The sequence below is a fragment of the Schistocerca serialis genome, chromosome 3 (genome assembly GCF_023864345.2).
Source record: "Schistocerca serialis cubense isolate TAMUIC-IGC-003099 chromosome 3, iqSchSeri2.2, whole genome shotgun sequence".
Taxonomy (NCBI): domain Eukaryota; kingdom Metazoa; phylum Arthropoda; class Insecta; order Orthoptera; family Acrididae; genus Schistocerca; species Schistocerca serialis.
Window position 1 is genome coordinate 769,483,352 of NC_064640.1, and position 21,539 is coordinate 769,504,890.

Sequence of the window (21,539 nt, forward strand, 5' to 3'; positions counted from 1 at the left end):
CTGAATTTACCCACCAAAATGCTGCTGTTGGTGTGGGAGCACAGTCCGCCACTTTCTAAAGAAGGAAAAATAACGAGAATTTCAGCGGAAAACTATTTTTGTACAGACAAAAATAATCCAGCAGTGACATTGCACTGACAGTTAAACCCTGCAAAAGTGGTCTAGAAATCATGAAATATGCAAATTATTACCAAAGACAATTAGTAAGTTACATTATTTTGCTACGAATGCTTGAATCTTTCGGCGTGAAACCTATCTCCAACGCGGCTTTATCACCAGAAGCGATTGTACCACCATGCCATATCGCTATGTCGCTATAGTAAGCACGATTCGTATCCTGCACCGTACAAAATCATCAACTCTGCATCCTGCTTGTACCTATCAACCGAGAGGCACGTCTATGAATACCACGAAGTCAAACAAATCGCAAAAACAGAAGCATATTTGCCATATGTAATCGCAGCAACTAGAAACTTACCGCGTCTGCGAAGTTTTTTGTGTAAGAATTCGAAATTAGAAGAAACTGGTAGTTCCACTCGTATTTTTTTTAACGAATACAGATGTCAATGATATAACAGATTCCAGAACATCTTTGTACTTTCCAAAGTCAGCTAAAATTTTTAATACCCATAATCTGATGTCTTTCTCATACCTAGAGAATCAACAAATGTATCTTCCACCGGTGTTTCACCATCTAGATGAAAGCAACACATCATAATCGATGTTCTCTCAACCAAATAAAGATGGAAAATGTGTAGAATGGCAGTATACCTCACAGTCTAACAAGAGGTTTCTGGAACTCTCAGACCTACCAGACGAAGAGAGAGAGTGTCTTGTAACAACTTGCCTCACTACAGCACCAACAAAGATGTATGACGTCATTGATCACACCATCCCACAGTCAAATTAAACGCTTCACTTTCCAGTCTGCAGATATCACCCATAGATGGTCAAAAGATTTAAGAACAGGACACGCTTAGTGTATCTCGGAAAAACTGGCTACGCTGGAACAATAACAAGCTCCGCGACTTTTTGCCATTAACGAAGAACTGAACGATCAACAACGCGGAAGTGGTCCTCGACTAAGTAAAATCAGGCACATGTAGGAAACACATCCGGTAGGTCAAAGCCATTCTTTGACACTTACCAGTGCTGGTACCTTGGTACCTATACCTGCTGGAAACTTTTATGGTCTGTCGTTCATAGGATTTAGTACTCTAGCCTCCCCTTTGTCAAAACTATCAGATGGTTCAAATGGCTCTAAACACTATGGGACTTAACATCTGACGTCATCAGTCCCCTAGACTTAGAACTACTTAAACCTAACTAACCTAAGGACATCACACACATCCATGCCCATGACAGGATTCGAACCTGCGACCGTAGCAGCAGCGTCAAAACTATCAAGTCAAGCCTTCAATAATACAGCTATTTCCACAGAATTCTCCTTTTAATGCTCAAACCTTTCTCAGCACCTGCAGCAGAGAGGGAGACGTAATAATTTCTTCTAGAATATCTCACAAACCAAAAGCATTCTGGATTCAAACACATTCCCGAGGACTGATGGGAAATGCTTTCTGACATACCTAAACTTTCCTGGTTGTGAATAATAGCTAAAACCTGCACACCTCACCAATCATTCCCAAAGATATATTCCACCTCGTATTCGTAGCGACTAACAAAACATATGTTTTCACATGACTGAAGCATCGTGGAAACTATGTTTAACACCATGTCATGGATTGTATATTATTTCTATAGCTTTGACCTGCCTGATGTGTTTCCTACATGAGCCTTATTTTACGTAATCGAGGACCACTTCCAGAATGTGCTGGCACGTCCAGAATGCTTGAAAGCACACCGCTGTTGATCGTTCAGTTCTTCATTAATAGCAAAAAGGCACGGAATTCGTTATTGTTCCAGGGTAGCCATTCTTTCCGAGATACACTAAACGTGTCCTGTTCTTAAATATTTTGTCCATCTATGACTGATATCTGCAGACTGGAAAGGGAAGCCTCTTGCTTGACTGTGGTATGGTGTGATCAGTGACGTCATACATCTTTGTTGGTGTTGTAGTGATGCAAGTTGTTACAAGACACTCTCTCTCTCTTCATCTGTTAGGTCCGAGAGTTCCAGAAACCTCTTGTTAGACTGTGAGGTATACTGCCATTCTACACATTTCCCATCTTTATTTGGTTGAGAGAACATGATTATGATGTGTTGTTTGCATCTAGATGGTGAAACACCGGTGGAAGACATATTTTCTGATTCTCTAGGTATGAGAAATACACCATATTATGGATATTAAGAACCTTAGCTGACTTTGGGAAGTACAAGGATGGTCTGGAATCTGTTATATTAGTGACATCGGTATTCGTTTCAAAAATACGATTGGAGCTACTACTGTTCAAGACCGGTGACAAGTTCTGTTAACTCTCGTCCATTTGTACGCGTGAGGCTGAGTGCATATTTGTGTTTAGATCTTGCAGAATGGAGACGTCTCTCTTGTGGAATCATAATAGTGCTCTGCTGTTCTCACCCGGCAGTTTAGGCTACCCACGTCAGCTGCCGCCAAGGTCTCGCTCCGGGCAGCGCCGCATGTCTTCACTGTGCAGTCTTTGCGCATGATCTGTACGGGTGTTTAGGGAGTAGGGAGGATATTTGAGCGAACTCCGTTGTCAAATTCATGTGGACTAGATTATACAGCGTTTTTCGAGAACGGTATTGTGAACACCTCTCGTGCAACACTAAATCCATTGATTGACAGACCATGAAAGTTCCTAGTGGGTATAAGTATGAAGGTGTAGGTAGTGATAAGCGTCAAAGAGTACCTTTGGCCCGTCTAACACACTAGATGAAGGGATGCACAGAAACTGTTCTGGAAAACCTTAACATGAAATAACACTCGTGTGACATGTAAAACTAAACCTGACAAATGGAAATATGCATATGAGACCACATTTCAGTGCTAAAAGTTTCGAGCAGGTAAAGGTATGACGGAGGAATAGAGGTATCGCAGTGAGAAGCATCAAAGAATGTCTTTCAGCAGCCTAATGTTTTACCGACATGAGCCTGATTTTATTTAGCCGAGGACCACTCCCAGACAGTGCTGGCACATCCAGAACGTTTGAAAGCACACCGTTGTTGACCGTTCTGTTCTTCATCTGTAGCGAATAGTCATGGAGTTCGCTATTGTTGCTGACGGGGGGGGGGGGGGGGGGGGGAGGGGGGCAGTCTTTCCAAAAAAATACATTTAACGTCTGCAGGAAGCGTCTTGTTGGTAAGTCTTGTGTCCATGTGTTACTAATATCTGCAGACTGGAAACAGGAAACAGAAGCCTCTCATTCGACTATGAGGTGGTGTGATGGGTGACGCGCCACTTCTTTGTCGGTGAGGTGAGCCATTACAAGTCTCTCACTCGTCATTTAATAGGTCCGAGAGTTCTAGAAGCCGCTTGTCCGTCTGTGAGGTACAGTACACGTTTCCCGTCTTTATTTGGTTGAGGGAACATCGATTTTGATGTGTTGTTTGCATCGAGATGGTGAAACACCGGTGGAAGACACATTTGCTGGTTCTCTATGCATGAGAACACATGTGATTTTGAGTATTAAACTTTAGTTTATTTTGTAAAGTACAAGGATGATATGGAATCTGTTATATCATATTCGTTAAAAAGGTACAAGTAGAACTACCAGTTTCCTCTATTTTCGAGTTCTGACATAAAAATCTTCGCAAATGAAATATGTTACTACTCGTAGTTACTCAAAGGTTTACAGCACATCCCACCAAAACATTTTGGCTCATGAGATTCCATCAAACTATGTAAAAATACATAAAATCCTGGAAATTTTCATAAGCTACCCGATGATCTCAGCATAAGAGTGTCGCAAATATCATCATTTTTGGTGTGTAAAATCGAATATTTCACCTGATAACGGTTTCGAGATTGGTAAATTAATTCGCGATTGACAAACCATTTAAGATCGGCAGAGCTCAGAAAGTAAATATTCTTGTAATTCCAGAATCTGGAGATGGTCGCAACTCTTGCAGAAACCACAGCCGCAAGTAGAACTGGCCGGAATCAGTACTTTCAGTGGACGCTTTCGTCCTAGAGCAACCAGCCCAGCCTTTGTAACCAGTACAGAGAGCGGCCACTGACCACAGAGGGCGCCTCGAACACGCATCAATCCAGCGGGTGTAGGGGGCAGTTGCCTACTGACCGTTGGCCGCAGTGGATTATTGACTGACCTCGTCTAGCACTACGACTATATACGGCGCGTGTGCTTTTGTTTTGGCGTTCTTTATATCTTGGCGGCGTATGTAGGAGTGCCTACGGTCGATAGCTACATGCAGGATGCAGAAGTGATCATTTTTTACGCTTCAGAATATTAATTGTGGTGCTACAGCGATGTAGCGATGTAGCATGGTGGTACAACCGTTTGTGGTAGTATAGCCTGGTTAGAGATCGGTTTCACACCGAAAAATTCAAGCTTACCTCCACAGTAGCAGAATAGTGTAACTGACTAAGTGTGTTTGGCAATACTTTCTGTATGTCATGATCTGTAGACCACTTTTTCAGGATTTAACTGTTAGTGCACTATGACCCCTGTATATTTTTCTTCTATCTATACAAAAATATTTCTCCACTGGAATGCTAGTAATTTGTCCATGTGTATAAAGTGGTGCACAGTGCTCCAACCCCAGCAGCAGCTTTTTGGCAGATATATTCAGCAACAACCAATCACGTTCCATCCATTAACAGGAAGATCCATGACGACAGAGTGTCACAAGATATCATTTGTGGGGCGTCACAGGAGTCTCGAAAGACTGGTTCGAACAAGATAGGGGCACTTATGGAAATTCTGTGACGTCAGAGAGTCACGTGATGTCTTCTTTGTTCAATAGCTCAGAGACAAGTCCAGGTGGACCAGCCTCCTCTGGTTCAGACAGGTGAGATGCTGTCCTCCACCCACAATTGTGGTCTTCGATCTTCTCCAGACAAGCAGTTATAGGATATCGAAAGTTCACCGAAAATTCTAGCCATTTTTCACGTCTGCAGGACAGTGCTTCAAATTCAAAGACAGCCATTTAGACTTCCAATCTACTGGTTTTTTTTTTCACGACCAGTTTTGGGTTTTGAAATATGACATGAAGTTTTAGATATGTAATTGTTCTAATTTATCTTGTCTGCGCGTCCACCCTATTCATCTTCTTCTTATGCTGCACTATTATCTTCACCTTGCAACACACATGCAGGGAGCTATGGACACAGTCTTTAGCTGCATGATTACAGGTGATACAGCCAGTAAACTCCTCCTTGACTGACATCAAAAGTATCGCTTCCATTGAACACATCACAAGGACTTATGTCATCCTAGCAAAGAGCTCAGCACAGACTGAAGCTGCTGCGCAAGTGGAGGAGTGGGGGAAGTGGGGCGAGTAGTGTGGGAGGGTGTGCAGGAGGAGGGGAGAGGCTAACAGCGCCATTTGGTGGATGTAGTGTGAACTAGCTTAGCTGGTCCCTGCATGTCGAGGCTAACGTACACAACTCTGAGTTAGGTTACTGGGTTACTGGAGGTAGCCCATTTGAGCTATAAATAAGTAAATAAAATATCCTGCCTTCCTCTCCAGCACAGAATTACCGTTTCCTACCATTTACAAGAGTTAGGTTAACCCAATTGACCTTTTCCTGTCATTTTGAGGGCGACATCATAGGATGTGTGGGAGCTGGGGACAGGAGGAAGGGGGGAAGGGGAGGCTAGCTTGGTGGAGGTAGCCCAATCGACCCTTTCCCGCCTAAATTTCCCACCATTTTCCGAGGTGAAAGTGGATGTAACATCGTAGGGGGGTGGGGGGGTGGGGGGGTGGGGAAAACGTGGCAGCCATTTTGAATCAATTATTTGTCCCAGAAACGGCCTTGTTCCTTTACTAGCGTGTTTAGGCAGTCTGCGAATTCTCATGGGCCGATGTTGTGCACTAAAAGCAATGTGTAAACAGGCACCTAGAAGAGGACAGTCCTCACAGACACTTTATCAGTCTCTTCCACAAACATGTGTCAATATTGCTCAAGAAACACACTCTTACAACATGCCTCTTTCACCACTGCTACTCTACTACCTGTCGCATTTTATTCTGCTTCCTAGGTATTTAAGCTGCTGTACACGTTTCAGTAATTATCAATTCAGCATTATCTTTCTCCTCTGCCTAATTGCATTGAATTTGTTATCTATGTATTGATTTTAGGTCCTATATCTTTCCATTAGTTTCAGTGACATTCGCTGTATCCCACAACACTTTTATCCATTGTTGGAAGGAACATTTCGTCTACTAACCTCAAACATCATACACTTATTTCTACAGTTTTTACTCCTTTTTCATCTGATGAGCATTGCTCAGTCATGCTCACTAAGTTCAGATAACTAAGAGTAAGAGAAGGACTCTGGCTTTGCCATACTCGTTTTCCTAATTCAGACTGTCTCATTCTAACTTACGGTTTTTGATTTAAATGGGTTTATAAGTTGCCTGTTTTTCAGTCCACTCTTTTTCCTCATTGTAATTACCCAAAGGTGCAGTTCTATATCTATAAAACACATATATAAATTCCTTTCATTCTCAGTTAAACCTCTTTCCAAAAATTCGCAAAAGGCGTCTGTACGCCACTTGCGGAAGACAGAGGTCTAACACCACAGATTAATCCCCTGCGTAATGCAATCTCCTCTTTATATTTAAAATACTCTTCCGTAGCTCAGTTTCGTTTAGGACAAGCTATTTCCAAAATCCGGAAAAAGATAAACGACTGTGGCAACTGACAAATAATTCAGCAGTTCGATTCATTACTTCGTACTACATACACACGTAAATGTTAGTGTATTGAAAATACCTGAAGAAATGAGAGAAGATTTCCTCAATTTTTTACCACATTTCTGCGTAGACCAATTTTACAAGCATTTACCACCAATAATATTTCTAACGCGACGTTGTTGCCGATTAAACTTAAAAGTATCCTCTGATGCTCGACTCTAGACTATTATTTGTACAGATTCCGTGTTTGAATTGTTCAAATGGTTATACAAGCATCCTGGAGCAGTTCCCGATGTTGACATTATGTTTCTTATTTGCAGTGGACGTAGACAGTATCCGAGAAATACGTCACGGCCGCTCCACTGATGTTCAGCTTGACAGGACCTTACACGACCCATTCACTGAAGACTGCGCCTTTTCCATTATGTACGGTGACAACTTCGAGTCTATAGACTTCCTAGCTTCCTCGGCAGTGGAAGCAAACATCTGGGTGGTGGGACTCACCGCCTTGATGGGACTACAAAAAGGTCAGTACTCAATTTCCTTCTCATTCAGTCTTCTATATAAATATTAATAGAGTAACAGAATGAATGGTAAAGCATATGTTTAACAGGACTTATCGCTTGATTCTTGCAAATATTCTCTCTCTTAATTAATAAAAACGCAGCACATTCCATTCTGGGCCCCAAATGGCACAACACCAATGATAAAGTTGAAGTATGAGCGGGAGTTTGTAAAGAAGGCAGAATCTTGCAACTTATTTGGTGTACATACTGATGAGAATTTAAATTGAAAAAAAAAAACCACACACACACATTTCGGAGCTTATCAAACAACTCAGTTCAGCTACAATCCCACTGCATGTTTTCGCATGCCTTATATATATATATATATATATATATAAACAAAGATGATGTGACTTACCAAATGAAAGTGCTGGCAGGTTGACAGACACACAAACGAACACAAACATACACACAAAATTCAAGCTTTCGCAACACACTGTTGCCTCATCAGGAAAGAAGGAAGGAGAGGGAAAGACGAAAGGATGTGGGTTTTAAGGGAGAGGGTAAGGAGTCATTCCAATCCCGGGAGCGGAAAGACTTACCTTAGGGGGAAAAAAGGACGGGTATACACTCGCACACACACACATATCCATGTGTGGATGGATATAATTTAAAGTGCCTACAAACATGTTGTGGGTTTGATCAGTCTATTGCATGATTGCAAATAGAGAGAAAAAATAACTGTGGTAATCAGAAACTGATACACCTCACCTATACATCACCGAATTGCATCGCACACAGATTCCTCTTATTCTGTTCAGCCTTCCAGAAGGTTCATTCCCGTAGGTTCTTACGTCGTATCTGTGATATCTAACAAGGAAACCCATGATAGCGAGGTCGCAATTTCAAGCTTTAGTAAGGCTCATTTGAAAGTGTTGTGTTAAAAATTATAGCAGGAAAAGTATTAGCTGCTGATGACTCACTATGTGTATCAGGAGGGCGACAGAAAGTGAGTGTCCAGGAGGTGCAGAGCTCAACCTTCTATGGGATTTATGTATTACGCCTCACAAAATGGACATCGTCGATATTAAAAAATGTTCAAAACAAACTATTAGCTTGTAACATGAACACCGAATGAAAAGTGGCGCACCAAAGTGATCGCCGGCCGGAGTGGCCGAGCGGTTCTAGGCGCTGCAGTCTGGAACCGCGCGACCGCTACGGTCGCAGGTTCGAATCCTGCCTCGGGCATGGATGTGTGTGATGTCCTTAGGTTGGTTAGGTTTAACCAGTTCTAAGTTCTAGGGGACTGATGATCTCAGAAGTTAGGTCCCATAGTGCTCAGAGCCATTTGAACCAACTAAAGTTATCATAAAAGTTCTCACCATCAGGATCGAAGGCGAAATCCTTTGGAGCTACAAACGGCGCAGGACGATCAGCTAGGTATCCACTCTTAAAGAATGCATGTAGAATTATTTTGTTGTAACGGGGAAATAAGAACTGATGGAATGTGATGGCATGCAACTGAAGGCGGAACAGTCTGTCGTGGAGCTGATCATGTAACTGGCTATCCTTTAAGGCACGTAAGGAGCAAACATCCAGAGGCTGAATTTTTCCAATGGTTGCAGGTGGTGTGAATTGCAATGTGGCCGAGCGTTTCTAGGCGCTTCAGTCCGGAACCGCGCTGCTGCTACGGTCGCAGGTTCGAATCCTGCCTCGGGCTTAGGTTAGTTATGTTTAAGTAGTTCTAAGTGTAGGGGCCTGATGACCTCAGATGTTAAGTCCCATAGTGCTTAAAGCCATTCGAACCATTAGAATTGCAATGTCACATACATTTCTTGAGGAAAAGTTTGCACACTTCTGACATCGTCAGCGTGGGGGCAACCTGTAGCATTGTGAACACTGAAAAAATTTTGAACGCTAAAATCATTTATTCATATAGATGACCGGACTCTACAATTCTCTGTTGCCATCTTCAGCTATGATTACGTCATTACAAGCCTACTTCTAGTATAGCTCCCGATACCAACATGGACATACACTGTACAGCACCACTCCTGTGCTGAAGGAGGTGATTATGTAATGATGTAAACATAGATCCGAGTATGGCAACAGAGAATTGTCGAAACCGGTCATCTGCATGAATAAATTATTTTAGTGATCTTGTTGAAAAATTCTGGGTGTTCATGGCTCAAAAATGGCTCTGAGCACTATGGGACTTAACTTCTGAGGTCATCAGTCCTCTAGAACTTAAACTACTTAAACCTAACTGACGTAAGTACATCACACACTTCCATGCCCAAGGCAGGATTCGAACCTGCGACCGTAGCGGTCGCACAGTGCCAGACTGTAACGCCTACACCGCTCGGCCACTCCGGCCGGCTGGTGTTCATGGATAGTTTGCTGTAAATGAGTATGATTTTTGTATGCAGACCCGGAATCATGGAAAAGCAGGTTATTTTGATCAGCCGCTGGCCAAAAACAGTGCTTATACTATAGATCTAGTTCTCCTACGCCCATTTTGCCACTCTTGCTTGTTATGACGAAATGTTCCCCACTTCCCTTGCAAGATCACGCACACGAAAAAAGAATCGTAGGGGCAGAGCACTTCCAACTTCTCACAGCACAATAAATAACTTTCCAGCAAATTTATCATCCAGATTAAGATGCCACATAATTGTATACAAATGAGTTAAGGCATTGATGTTAGTTGATCTTAATACAACTCTCTTGGTACGTCTGTTTTCCAGGGTTGCCTTCAAATGCATTTCCTCTTCAAATCCGTATTGGTCGGAGTTGGAAACAAATTCCTTATTGAACGATGGCATAAGTTTGTTTATCTCATCCACAGGTATTCGGGCGGATTCTGCAGTTTGCTGTGCATCGTCAAGTTGACGCTTTACTTGAAATTTCATTTTCTCAGGTCCGCCAACTCTGTAGCACTGTTTGAAGTTATGCAGCCATACACATTTTTCCTTGAAATCACTGTAATACTTGTCGAGCCCAATTTGATTCAATAACGTAGTAGGTGACTGTCGTGCACACCCTGTAGATTAAAACGTGCAAACATCATTTTCTGTAACAGCTGCGCCTTGTCCTTCCTTCAATACTCGTAGCTTTTCTTAAGCAATACACGGTTATACTGCTGCGGACTTATTCGAAACCTGTTCATAACTGTCTTTTCTTACTACGGTGCGGATGATTTTCCATGTACGTAATTATGTTTAGTATTCTCTCCTTGGAAAACTATTGTCCTTCATTACGTTTCACTGGAGACGGGATTTGTGGCTCCCTGTCCGAGAAGGAAGGTAAACTACATGGCTCGACAAATCTTTCAGCATCACTTCCACTTCTTAAGCACGTATCGTGGTCATTGTCGGCACAGTCGAGCGTATACGACACCACACTTTCCACTGACTCTTCTTGCATCTGCGACTTCTTTCTCACTCTGCGGAATTCCTTGGGTCCCTTTGTGACGAAATGTTCACTTGGGCAACTGATGTATATACAATGCATTATTTGCTTTGCTTATCGTTGCCATTGCTCCGCTTTGTACCAACATCACTAGCGCTGTAATACTGTTGTGAGTTTCTCTTCGACTAAGTAGTTCAACTACGCTCCGTAGCCTCATATTGTGCTCACTCTGGATATTTCCAGCCCCGCCCTTTTTGGCCATTAGCAGCCAATATTGTTGCATGGCAGACAATATGTGGGGCGTTCAATGCCGTAAACATCATTGGGCTCTTACGACCTCGCACTCAAGTGATTCCTTGTAATTGCTTGATATGTAATTGCTTGATACTTGTCTATCTCTTCTTCCAATCTGCACTATTTGATCACTGGAATATGGTTCTGTGATATTTTACCAGACTGGTTTCTGGGATTACAATCAGCATTGTGGTTGCTCCTTAATGCTCACTTGGATGGGGAGGCTTTGCGGTCGGCCAGAGCCACAGAGTTTTTCCCACACCCACCAGGGTATCTTTTCTGGTCTCTGCTCAGCTGGAGCACTGTTGCGTTGAGATAGGTTTTAAGGCACCACTTATTATCCTCACGGTTTAATTCATTTGCTCGTCTTAGTTTTTTATATATGCACTTTTTAAACCACACGACAGCACAATACCCATAGTCGAATAGACCATAGCAGTTGCTGGAACGTGAAGGGTTTTTCCTCGATCCTGTCATGTTGTCCCAACAAATTGCCTGGCCTACCTGGCTGGAGTGGCGGCACCGTCGCGTTTACGCTCAAGAAGCCAGGAGGAGCGCAATAACAGCGTACACGCTAGGCGCAGCCCTGTAACGTGCTACTAGTTTGTATCCTCCGGTGTTTGAAGTGAGAAATAATTACAGTATATCACATCTTGGCTGCTCACGATACTCTGCTGGCAATATCCGTAAAACTAGTTCCCCCGGTGATGTTGCTGTTTTCCACAACTGTGTCTGTTGCTTCGTCGTCTACTATTTCAGTTGCGGACAATAATGCCGAATCTTGGTTCGAATCTATGCCGACTGATTTTATTATGCTTCATTTTCCTCTTCTGTGAAAGTATCTCTCCTCCAGTAGTCGTTAAAGACTTTTTGGTGTTATAAACGGCCTTTCTCGTCACCTAATTTCCTAATAGTAAAAGGCTAATATCGCAGGCCTAGCAGGAAACCGACCGCCCAGTTTAGTTATTACCGTTTTAGGCTAGTAGTGCCGAGATCCTTGCTTTCATTCCTAATGTTCATCTCAATTTTTTCCTTTATTGGAAAACCCACTCAGTTGTGTAACGCCAACGGAAAAATTGCTTTAATAAAAGAGCAACGAAATTGACGATGAACACGCCGAAGAGCGTTACCTCGAAAAGGCTAGCATCAGGCTAGGCAAGACACGCCACTCATTTACTAATAACACATGCAAACACCGTTATTTTTTCGGGTTGGAGAGCGAGATGCTAGACATATTACGACTACGGATCCTGTTCGTTTGAAAATTACCGACCAGTTTAATAGCATCTGGATCTAAGTGTATGATTGGAATTATTTTCTTGCACACTTTTCTCAATGAAATGAAGAGGAAAAGGTTGCTTCTTAATGAATGCCACTACATATTTTTAAATTTTTCTCTCCATTCCTACACAACAGTCCCAAGTTTTCCTGTTTTGGTGATAGAGAAGAAGTTAACATGATATGAAAATCTGCATTCACAGCAATGAAAAGGTGGTTGGCCCTGTTGTGGTACGATACTCTCCACGTAATGTACTGTAGTGTGTACGACTCCAAGTTTCACGTAAGTAAACCACTGGCTGCTTTAACTCGGGTGCTTCTTTTTGCAAATCAGCACAAAATGACTTGTTCATTCTGGAACCTTTCAAAAACAAATATAATAGATGGAACATTTTTTCTGAGCGCTTCTTTACTACCCCGGAAAACCAGTTCTGAACGATAAAATCTATGATGTTTTCGCAAAGATGACATTGCCTTAGTGTGTTCATAAAATGACTTGTACCTATGTCATCAATGAAATATTTTTTGTGTGAATCTGACTAATTCACCGTTGGGGCAGGTACTTGAATCTTGCTCCAATCGCCCTCGTGTCCCTTCTTCTATAATTTGAACACCATTTTCCTCCATAACGTTTGCCTGGCTTGCACATTCGTCGACTTCTCTGTCGGTACTATCACAACTTTCTCGCTTTCATTGCCAGAAAACTAACGACGTTGACAGCACGTTTTCGCTACATGCATGTAAGTACGTACATACATACATACAGTAATACTTGTTCCTTAGATCATGAATACGACATTTCGTAATGATGTGGAACGTGTCACTTTAACATAAATTTTCTTTACACAAAATAATAATTTTTTCTTTACAGTTTTTACTTGATATCTAAAAATCCATCTGTTGAGTAGAAGGAGTTGTCATTCAGAAATTCTATTAATTTGCTTTTAAATGTTCGTTGGCTATCTGTCAGACTTTTAATCCTATTTGGCAAATGACTAAAGATTTTTGTGGCAGCAATTCACCCCTTTCTGTGCCAAAGTGAGACTTAATCCAGAGTAGTGAAGATCATCCTTTCTTCTAGTATTGTAGCTATGCACTTCACTGTTATTTTTGAACTGGGGTGGGTTACTAATAACAGATTTCATAAGTGAATATATGTATTGCGAAGGTACTGTGAATATCCCGAGTTCCTTAAATAAATGTCTGCAAGATGATCTTGGGTGGGCTCCAGCTATTATTCTGATTACACGCTTTTGTGCAATGAATACTTTCTCTCTTAGTGACGCATTGCCCCAAAATATGATGCAATATAATAGCAGTGAATGAAAATAGGCATAGTAGGCTAATTTTTTGATATGTTTATCATCAAAATTTGCAATAACCTTAATGGCATAAGTAGCTGAACCTAACCATTTCAGATCATCTATGTGTTTCTTCCAATTCAATTTCTCATCAATGCACATACCCCGAAATTTTGAATATTCTGCCTTAGCAACCGACTTCTGTTCATACTCTACATTTATCAATGGTGTTATACCATTTACTGTACAGAATTGTATAAACTTTCCGCGAAGTCAATTTCCGCAGTTCCTTTCCATGTACCCACTACGAGGTAACAATGGCAGGAACTTGAGTTTATCTCGTCACGTGACCTATTTAGTTGCTACTTCGGCCAAGTTATCAATTTGCGTCGCCGAGTAGTGTGTAAATCAGTTGTCTAATACAACATAGAGAGATTTAGGGCAGAAGTCGCGTCGTACTCGCTTCTCATCGAATGCCACGTTTACATGTTTATACAGTTGTTTAGATGAAAGAGACACATCTCAGTCTTAGAGGCGTTAGGGAGTATTCTCAACTTTTTGTAATATATGTAGAGTATACACAAGTTGTCTGTTCACATTTGCATTCCTTCCCCGAGTGATTTACTTTGAGTTATAATGGCTGCATGTTGCTGTATACACTGAGGTGACAAAAGACATGGGATAACGATATGCACATATGCAGGTCTACATCTACATCTGCATCTACATACATACTCCGCAATCCACTATACGGTGCGTGGCGGAGGGTACCTCGTACCACAACTAGCATCTTCTCTCCCAGTTCCACTCCCAAACAGAAAGAGGGAAAAATGACTGCCTATATGCCTCTGCACGAGCCCTAATGTCTCTTATCTTATCTTTGTGGTCTTTCCGCGAAATGTAAGTTGGCGGCAGTAAAATTGTACTGCAGTCAGCCTCAAATGCTGGTTCTCTAAATTTCCTCAGTAGTGATTCACGAAAAGAACGCCTCCTTTCCTCTGGAGACTCCCACACGAGTTCCTGAAGCATTTCCCTAACACTCGCGTGATGATCAAACCTACCAGTAACAAATCTAGCAGCCCGCCTCTGAATTGCTTTTATGTCCTCCCTCAATCCGACCTGATAGGGATCCCAAACGCTCGAGCAGTACTCAAAAATAGGTCGTATTAGTGTTTTATAAGCGGTCTCCTTTACAGATGAACCACATCTTCCCAAAATTCTACCAATGAACCGAAGACGACTATCCGCCTTCCCCACAACTGCCATTACATGATTGTCCCACTTCACACCGCTCTGCAATGTTACGCCCAAATATTTAATCGACGTGACTGTGTCAAGCGCTACACTACTAATGGAGTATTCAAACATTACAGGATTCTTTTTCCTATTCATCTACATTAATTTACATTTATCTATATTTAGAGTTAGCTACCATTCTTTACACCAATCACAAAACCTGTCCAAGTCATCTTGTATCCTCTTACAGTCACTCAACGATGACACCTTCCCGTACACCACAGCATCATCAGCAAACAGCCGCACATTGCTATCCACCCTATCCAAAAGATCATTTATGTAGATAGAAAACGACAGCAGGCCTACCACACTTCCCTGGGGCACTCCAGATAATACCCTCACCTCCGATGAACACTCACCATCGAGGACAACGTACTGGGCTCTATTACTTAAGAAGTCTTCGAGCCACTCACATACTTGGGAACCAATCCCATATGCGTGATGATCAAACCACCAGGTGGTGGTGGTATCGCGCAAACAAGTTTCAAAAGGGCATTGCATTAATGGAGCTGTTGTCATTTGTACTCAGGTGATTCACGAGAAAAGGTTTCCGTTGTGATTATGGCCGCACAACGGAAACTGACAGTCTTTGAACGCGGAATGGTAGTTGGAATATCGACGCATGGTACATTCCATTTCGAAAATCGTTAGACAAGTCAGTATTCCGAAATCCACAGATTCAAGAGAGTGTCAAGAATACCAAATTTCGGTCTTTGCCTCTCACCACGGACAACGCAGTGGCCGTTGGCATTCAGTTAACGGCCGAAGGCAGCGGCGTTTGTGTAGATTTGTCAGTGCTAACAGACAGGCAACACTGCCTCAAATAACAGCAGAAATCAATGTGGAACATACGACAAAAGTATCTGTTAGGACAGTGCGACGTCGGTTCAATTCCGCGTCCGGCCATCCTGATTTAGGTTTTCCGTGATTTTCCTAAATCGCTCCAGGCAAATGCCGGGGTAGTTCCTTTGAAAGGGCACGGACGACTTCCTTCCCCATCCTTTCCTAATCCAACGAGACCGATGACCTCACTGTCTGGTCTCCTCCCCTCAAACAACCCAACCCAACAGTGCGACGAAATTTGGCACGAATGGGCTATGGCAGCAGACGACCGACGCAAGTGCATTTCCTAACAACACAAAATCGCCTGCAGCGCCGCTTCGGGGCTAGTCATCATATCGGTTGAAGAGTAAACGACTGGAAAACAGCGACCTGATGAGATGAGTCCCGATATCGGTTGGTAAGATCTGATGGTAGGTTTCGAGTGAGGCGTGGACCACACGAAGCCATAAGGTACTGTGCAAGCTAGTAGTGGCTCCATAATAGTGTGGCTTGTGTTTACACGGAATGAACTGTTCCTCTGATCCAGCTGAACCGATCACTGACTGGAAATTGTTATGTTCGGCTACTTAGAAACCATTTGCAGTCAGACAACGATGGAATTTTTACAGATCTACATCTACATATACATCCATACTCTGCAAGCCACCTGACGGTGTGTGGGGGAGGGTACTTTGAGTACTTCTATCGGTTCTCCCTTCTGTTCCAGTCTCGTATTGTTCGTGGAAAGAAAGATTGTCGGTATGCCTCTGTGTGGGCTCTAATCTCTCTGATTTTATCCTCATGGTCTCTTCGCGAGATATACGTAGGAGGGAGCAATATACTGCTTGACTCCTCGGTGAAGGTATGTTCTCGAAACTTCAACAAAAGCCCGTATCGAGCTACTGAGCGTCTCTGCTGCAGAGTCTTCCACTGGAGTTTATCTATCATCTCTGTAACGCTTTCGCGATTACTAAATGATCCTGTTACGAAGCGCGCTGCTCTCCGTTGTATCTTCTCTATCTCTTCTATCAACCCTATCTGGTACGGATCCCACACTGGTGAGCAATATTCAAGTAGTGGTCGAACAAGTGTACTGTAACCTACTTCCTTTGTTTTCGGATTGCATTTCCATGGGATTCTTGCAATGAATCGCAGTCTGGCATCTGCTTTACCGACGATCAACTTTATATGATCATTCCATTTTAAATCACTCCTAATGCGTACTCCCAGATAATTTATGGAATTAACTGCTTCCAGTTGCTGACCTGCTATATTGTAGCTAAATGATAAGGGATCTTTCTTTCTATGTATTCGCAGCACATTACACTTGTCTACATTGAGATTCAATTGCCATTCCCTGCACCATGCGTCAATTCGTTGCCGATCCTCCTGCATTTCAGTACAATTTTCCATTGTTACAACCTCTCGATATACCACAGCATCATCCGCAAAAAGCCTCAGTGAACTTCCGATTTTATCCACAAGGTCATTTATATATATTGTGAATAGCAACGGTCCTACGTCACTCCCCTGCGGCAGACCTGAAATCACTCTTACTTCGGAAGACTTCTCTCCATTGAGAATGACATGCTGCGTTCTGCTATCTAGGAAATCTTCAGTCCAATCACACAATTGGTCAGATAGTCCATATGCTCTTACTTTGTTCATTAAACGACTGTGGGGAACTGTATCGAACGCCTTGCGGAATTCAAGAAACACGGCATCTACCTGTGAGCCCGTGTCAATGGCCCTCTGAGTGTCGTGGACGAAGAGCGCGAGCTGGTTTTCACACGATCGTCTTTTTCGAAACCCATGCTGATTCCTACAGAGTAGATTTATAGTCTCCAGAAAAGTCATTACACTCGAACATAATACGTGTTCCAAAACTCTACAACTGACGACGTTAGAGATATAGGTCTATAGTTCTGCACATCTGTTGGACGTCCCTTCTTGAAAACAAGGATGACCAGTGCCCTTTCCGCTCCTTTGGAACGCTACGCTTTTCTAGAGACCTACAGTACACCGCTGCAAGAAGGGGGCAAGTTCCTCCGCGTACTCTGTGTAAAATCGAACTGGTATCCCATCAGGTCCTGCGACCTTTCCCCTTTTAAGCAGTTTTAATTGTTTCTCTATACCTCTGTAGTCTATTTCGATATCTACCATTTTGTCATTTGTGCGACAATCTAGAGAAGGAACTACATTGCAGTCTTTCTCTGTGAAACAGCTTTGGAAAAAGACAATGCACCATGTCAGCAGGCCACAATTGTTCGCGATTGGTTTGGAGAATATTCTCGACTGTTCGAGAGAATGATTTAGCCACTCAGATCGCCCGACATGAACCCCATCGAATATTTATGGGAAATAATCGAGATGTCTGTTCGCGCACAACATCCTGCACCGGCAATACTTTCCCAATTGTGGACGGCTATAGAGGCAGCATGGCTCAATATTTCTGCAGGTGACTTTCAACGACTCGTTGAGTTCATGCCACGTCGAGCTGCTGCGCTAGGCCATTCAAAAGGGGGTCCGACACGATATTAGGAGGTATCCGATAACTTTTGGCACCTCATTGTAAATATTACATAGGAATGGCGCAAGTCTGTTTTTCATTTATTTTGACTTGCTAGTGGGGAACCGAAATGTGACTTTGATTTATCGATTTATTACCATGTGTTAATCAGATCTGTAGATTTTTCTGCTAGATATGTATGGTTTGAGGTTTACAGTAAGGTCTTCAAGTCAAAATGTGTCACACGTTGCAGTAAGGTCCACAAGTGCGAGACAGGTTTTAAAGCCCTTTCTTGAAATCCTCCCTCTGTCGAGCGACGTTGATGCTAGCACATGCTGACCGCAGCTTTTGTTTCGTCGGAAACCGGCGTGAAATGGTGGAACAGTAGTTTCAACAGCTTCAGTCCTGCTGTAGGTTCAATGCCTCGTGGCGCCATCCTGATTTAGGTTTTCCGTGATTTCCCTAAGTCGCTCCAGGCAAATTTCGGGACCGATGACCTCGCTGTCTGGTCTCCTCCCCCAAACAACCCAACCCCCTGTTGTAGGTACTGCGCTGTAATAATTTATAGCACTTGCTTTACAGTGCTACTGGACGATAGTCGGCTACATCATCAGGAACTTTTCCGATTTTTAAGACTGCTAAAGTGTTGCCAATTTTGAAGCAATTGGAACATCTCCTGAATTTAGTACATCCGAGTAAAAGCTTGTCAACCATGTTATTGATTTTTTTTCTCCAGGTGTCTTATAAAGCCAGGAAAAACTTAATCAGTCCCGGCTGATTTCCTGGTTGTTGAAACTTCCTGGCAGATTAAAACTGTGTGCCGTACCGAGACTCGAACTCGGGACCTTTGCCTTTCGCGGGCAAGTGCTCTACCAACTGAGCTACCGAAGCACGACTCACGCCCCGTCCTCACAGCTTTACTTCTACATCCCCCAGGCTGTGGCTAAGCCATGTCTCCGCAATATCCTTTCTTTGAGGAGTGCTAGTTCTGCAGGGTTCGCAGAAGAGCTTCTGTAAAGTTTGGAAGGTAGGAGACGAGGTACTGGCAGAACTAAAGCTGTGAGGACGGGGCGTGAGACGTGCTTGGGTAGCTCAGTTGGTAGAGCACTTGCCCGCGAAAGGCAAAGGTCCCGAGTTCGAGTCTCGGTCCGGTACACAGTTTTAATCTGCCAGGAAGTTTCATATCAGCGCACACTCCACCGCAGAGTGAAAATTTCTTCCTGGTTGTTATTAATTTTATAGACGCCTTGACTTCGTTTTCCCGAAGGGGGATGTAGGGTGAAGAGTCGTTTCCATATTCTTGTTCAATTTTCTGTAGTTTCTTTTACTTCTTTCTGAAGAGTTTGCTCTTGTGGAGCATTTTGCGATAGTTGTTTAATAAGTTGTGCTGTTCGAGTAGATGTGATTTTCAATTGTTCCATCACAGCTGTTGTTGCTTTCCCCTTGAATGAGTGAAGCAGTTACGGAAGTAAGTATTTCCCATTGTATTTTCTGTTGTTTATTAACGGAGTTTGGTATTTGATTCGCTATTTCCGGGTTTGGGTTATTTTTAAGTGCAAACAGCCTCCAAGTTGGTGCAATGGACTGTTGTAGACAGGCGCCCAAAGGCGACAGTACTCTCCATGATATTCCTCACGACCAACTGTACTTCCTGATAAAGAGGAGGAAATTAAATCCTTATGACTACTCATCGTATTTACCGAAACAACCTATGCCACACACACACACACACACACACACACACACACACTCTTATCTTCCTGCACTGATAAGAGCTGTGCAAGTGTATTTATCCCTATGTAATGCGGAACTGACCACTAGCTGTCACTAGAGGCGGATTTGCCAGTATAAAAGGAGGCGGGGAGTACGGTGTTGCCAGCAGATGTAACAGCAGAATTGGTCAGTTAGTAGAGCTCAGTGAATTCGGACATTAACTAGTCGTTCAACGTCACCTGAGTAACAAATGCATCAGCAACATTCCTGATGTGACCTATCTAGGTATAACTACTGAAGAACGAGCTCCCAGATAGACAAATAACCACGAACACTTTATTAACGATATTAAAAAACTCTTTCCGTTACATAACGTAGGCACCAGTTAATTAAGTCACTGAACACAACAAGACTTCTAGAATCAGTGTGTATAAACACTTGTAATTCTGAATATTAATGATTCTTAGAGAAAAACTGTCGCAGTGGATCGAACAGTGCGTTCCGTGTCCTAAAGGATCACTGTGGCGTAGGGCTGGTGCCTTGCGATCCAGCCACACGCCACACTACATGGTGTTGCGGGTTGCCGCCCCGTCCAGGCGCTTGCAACGCAACTGCAACCCATCCTGCCTGCGGCAGCCGCTTAATATTGGGGGCGCCACATCCACCGGACACAGCAGGCGGTAGCTCGTGTTCGCAAGCAACGCGACGCCAGACTAATTCCCGGTACTCTTCCTCCAGGCGGCCGTTATAGGACACCGCCCAGCAGCTCGCCAGCCAATGCGAATTCCGGTCCCGACCTCGGCGTCTCGACTCGGCAGAGCGCAGCGCTCACCCGTGCAACCAGAGAAATTGCCAGTGCTGCGTAGACAGACTTTGCCTACAGCACTGTTCCTCTATAGTGACTGACAGTGTACTCTGTTAGTACATTCAACACTTGTTACCGTATTTGTGATAAACCATTAGTTCAAGACGGTCTTTACGTTGCTTTACTCCGAACCTTTCTGTTACTTACGTTATTGTGTACTCTCTCTGTAGTAAGTTGTTCTATTGTTCTTGGGTACCAGGACACCTTTCTCTGCTCGTGAATGTGTCACCCACAGCGGCATAATATAGTAATTACAAATGTCTATTTGTTTCAGTAACACTAAGCCTCTGTTTCCATACAAGCTCTGTACAAATAGTCCAAGTTTATGGTACGGAGTCTAAGTCCAAATCAATGAATACGACTGCCTTCTCCCTGGCGTCGGAGCTGCTCCTTGGCGACGTCTTGCATTGTCACTGGCTGCTGCTTCCCCGTCGGTCTCGTCGTAGGCGCGCGTGGCGATTCCTTAAGCGAACAGGTCGATGTTCCTCTTCACATGAGCTCGATAGAACGATAGACGTGTTAAACCGCGAATCGAGGCTCATATTGCGGTTTGTGCTGTGATATGAAACAGTGCACTACTTGTTCCACATGACTGATGACGTGTAAAATAAATCCCGCTATGCTGGCATCTTCTGTAGCAGACAGCAATCTGTCTGGCTAATGTGCTTCCCCGGACAACGTGCCTTAGTAGCCTACAGAGGGGCAGCTATGACGCGAATACCGGTCACAACAAAATCATTATA

The 21,539-nt window shown here is 43.2% G+C and overlaps 1 protein-coding gene across 1 annotated transcript in view; it reads left to right on the forward strand.

Moving 5' to 3' along the window:
• Positions 1–21,539, forward strand: part of LOC126470611 (inactive phospholipase C-like protein 2) — a 725,325-nt gene that overhangs the window by 61,343 nt on the left and 642,443 nt on the right. The window contains exon 2 of the mRNA XM_050098565.1: positions 7,122–7,328. Coding sequence (XP_049954522.1) covers positions 7,122–7,328 — 207 coding nt within the window. The remainder of the gene's footprint in view (positions 1–7,121; positions 7,329–21,539) is intronic.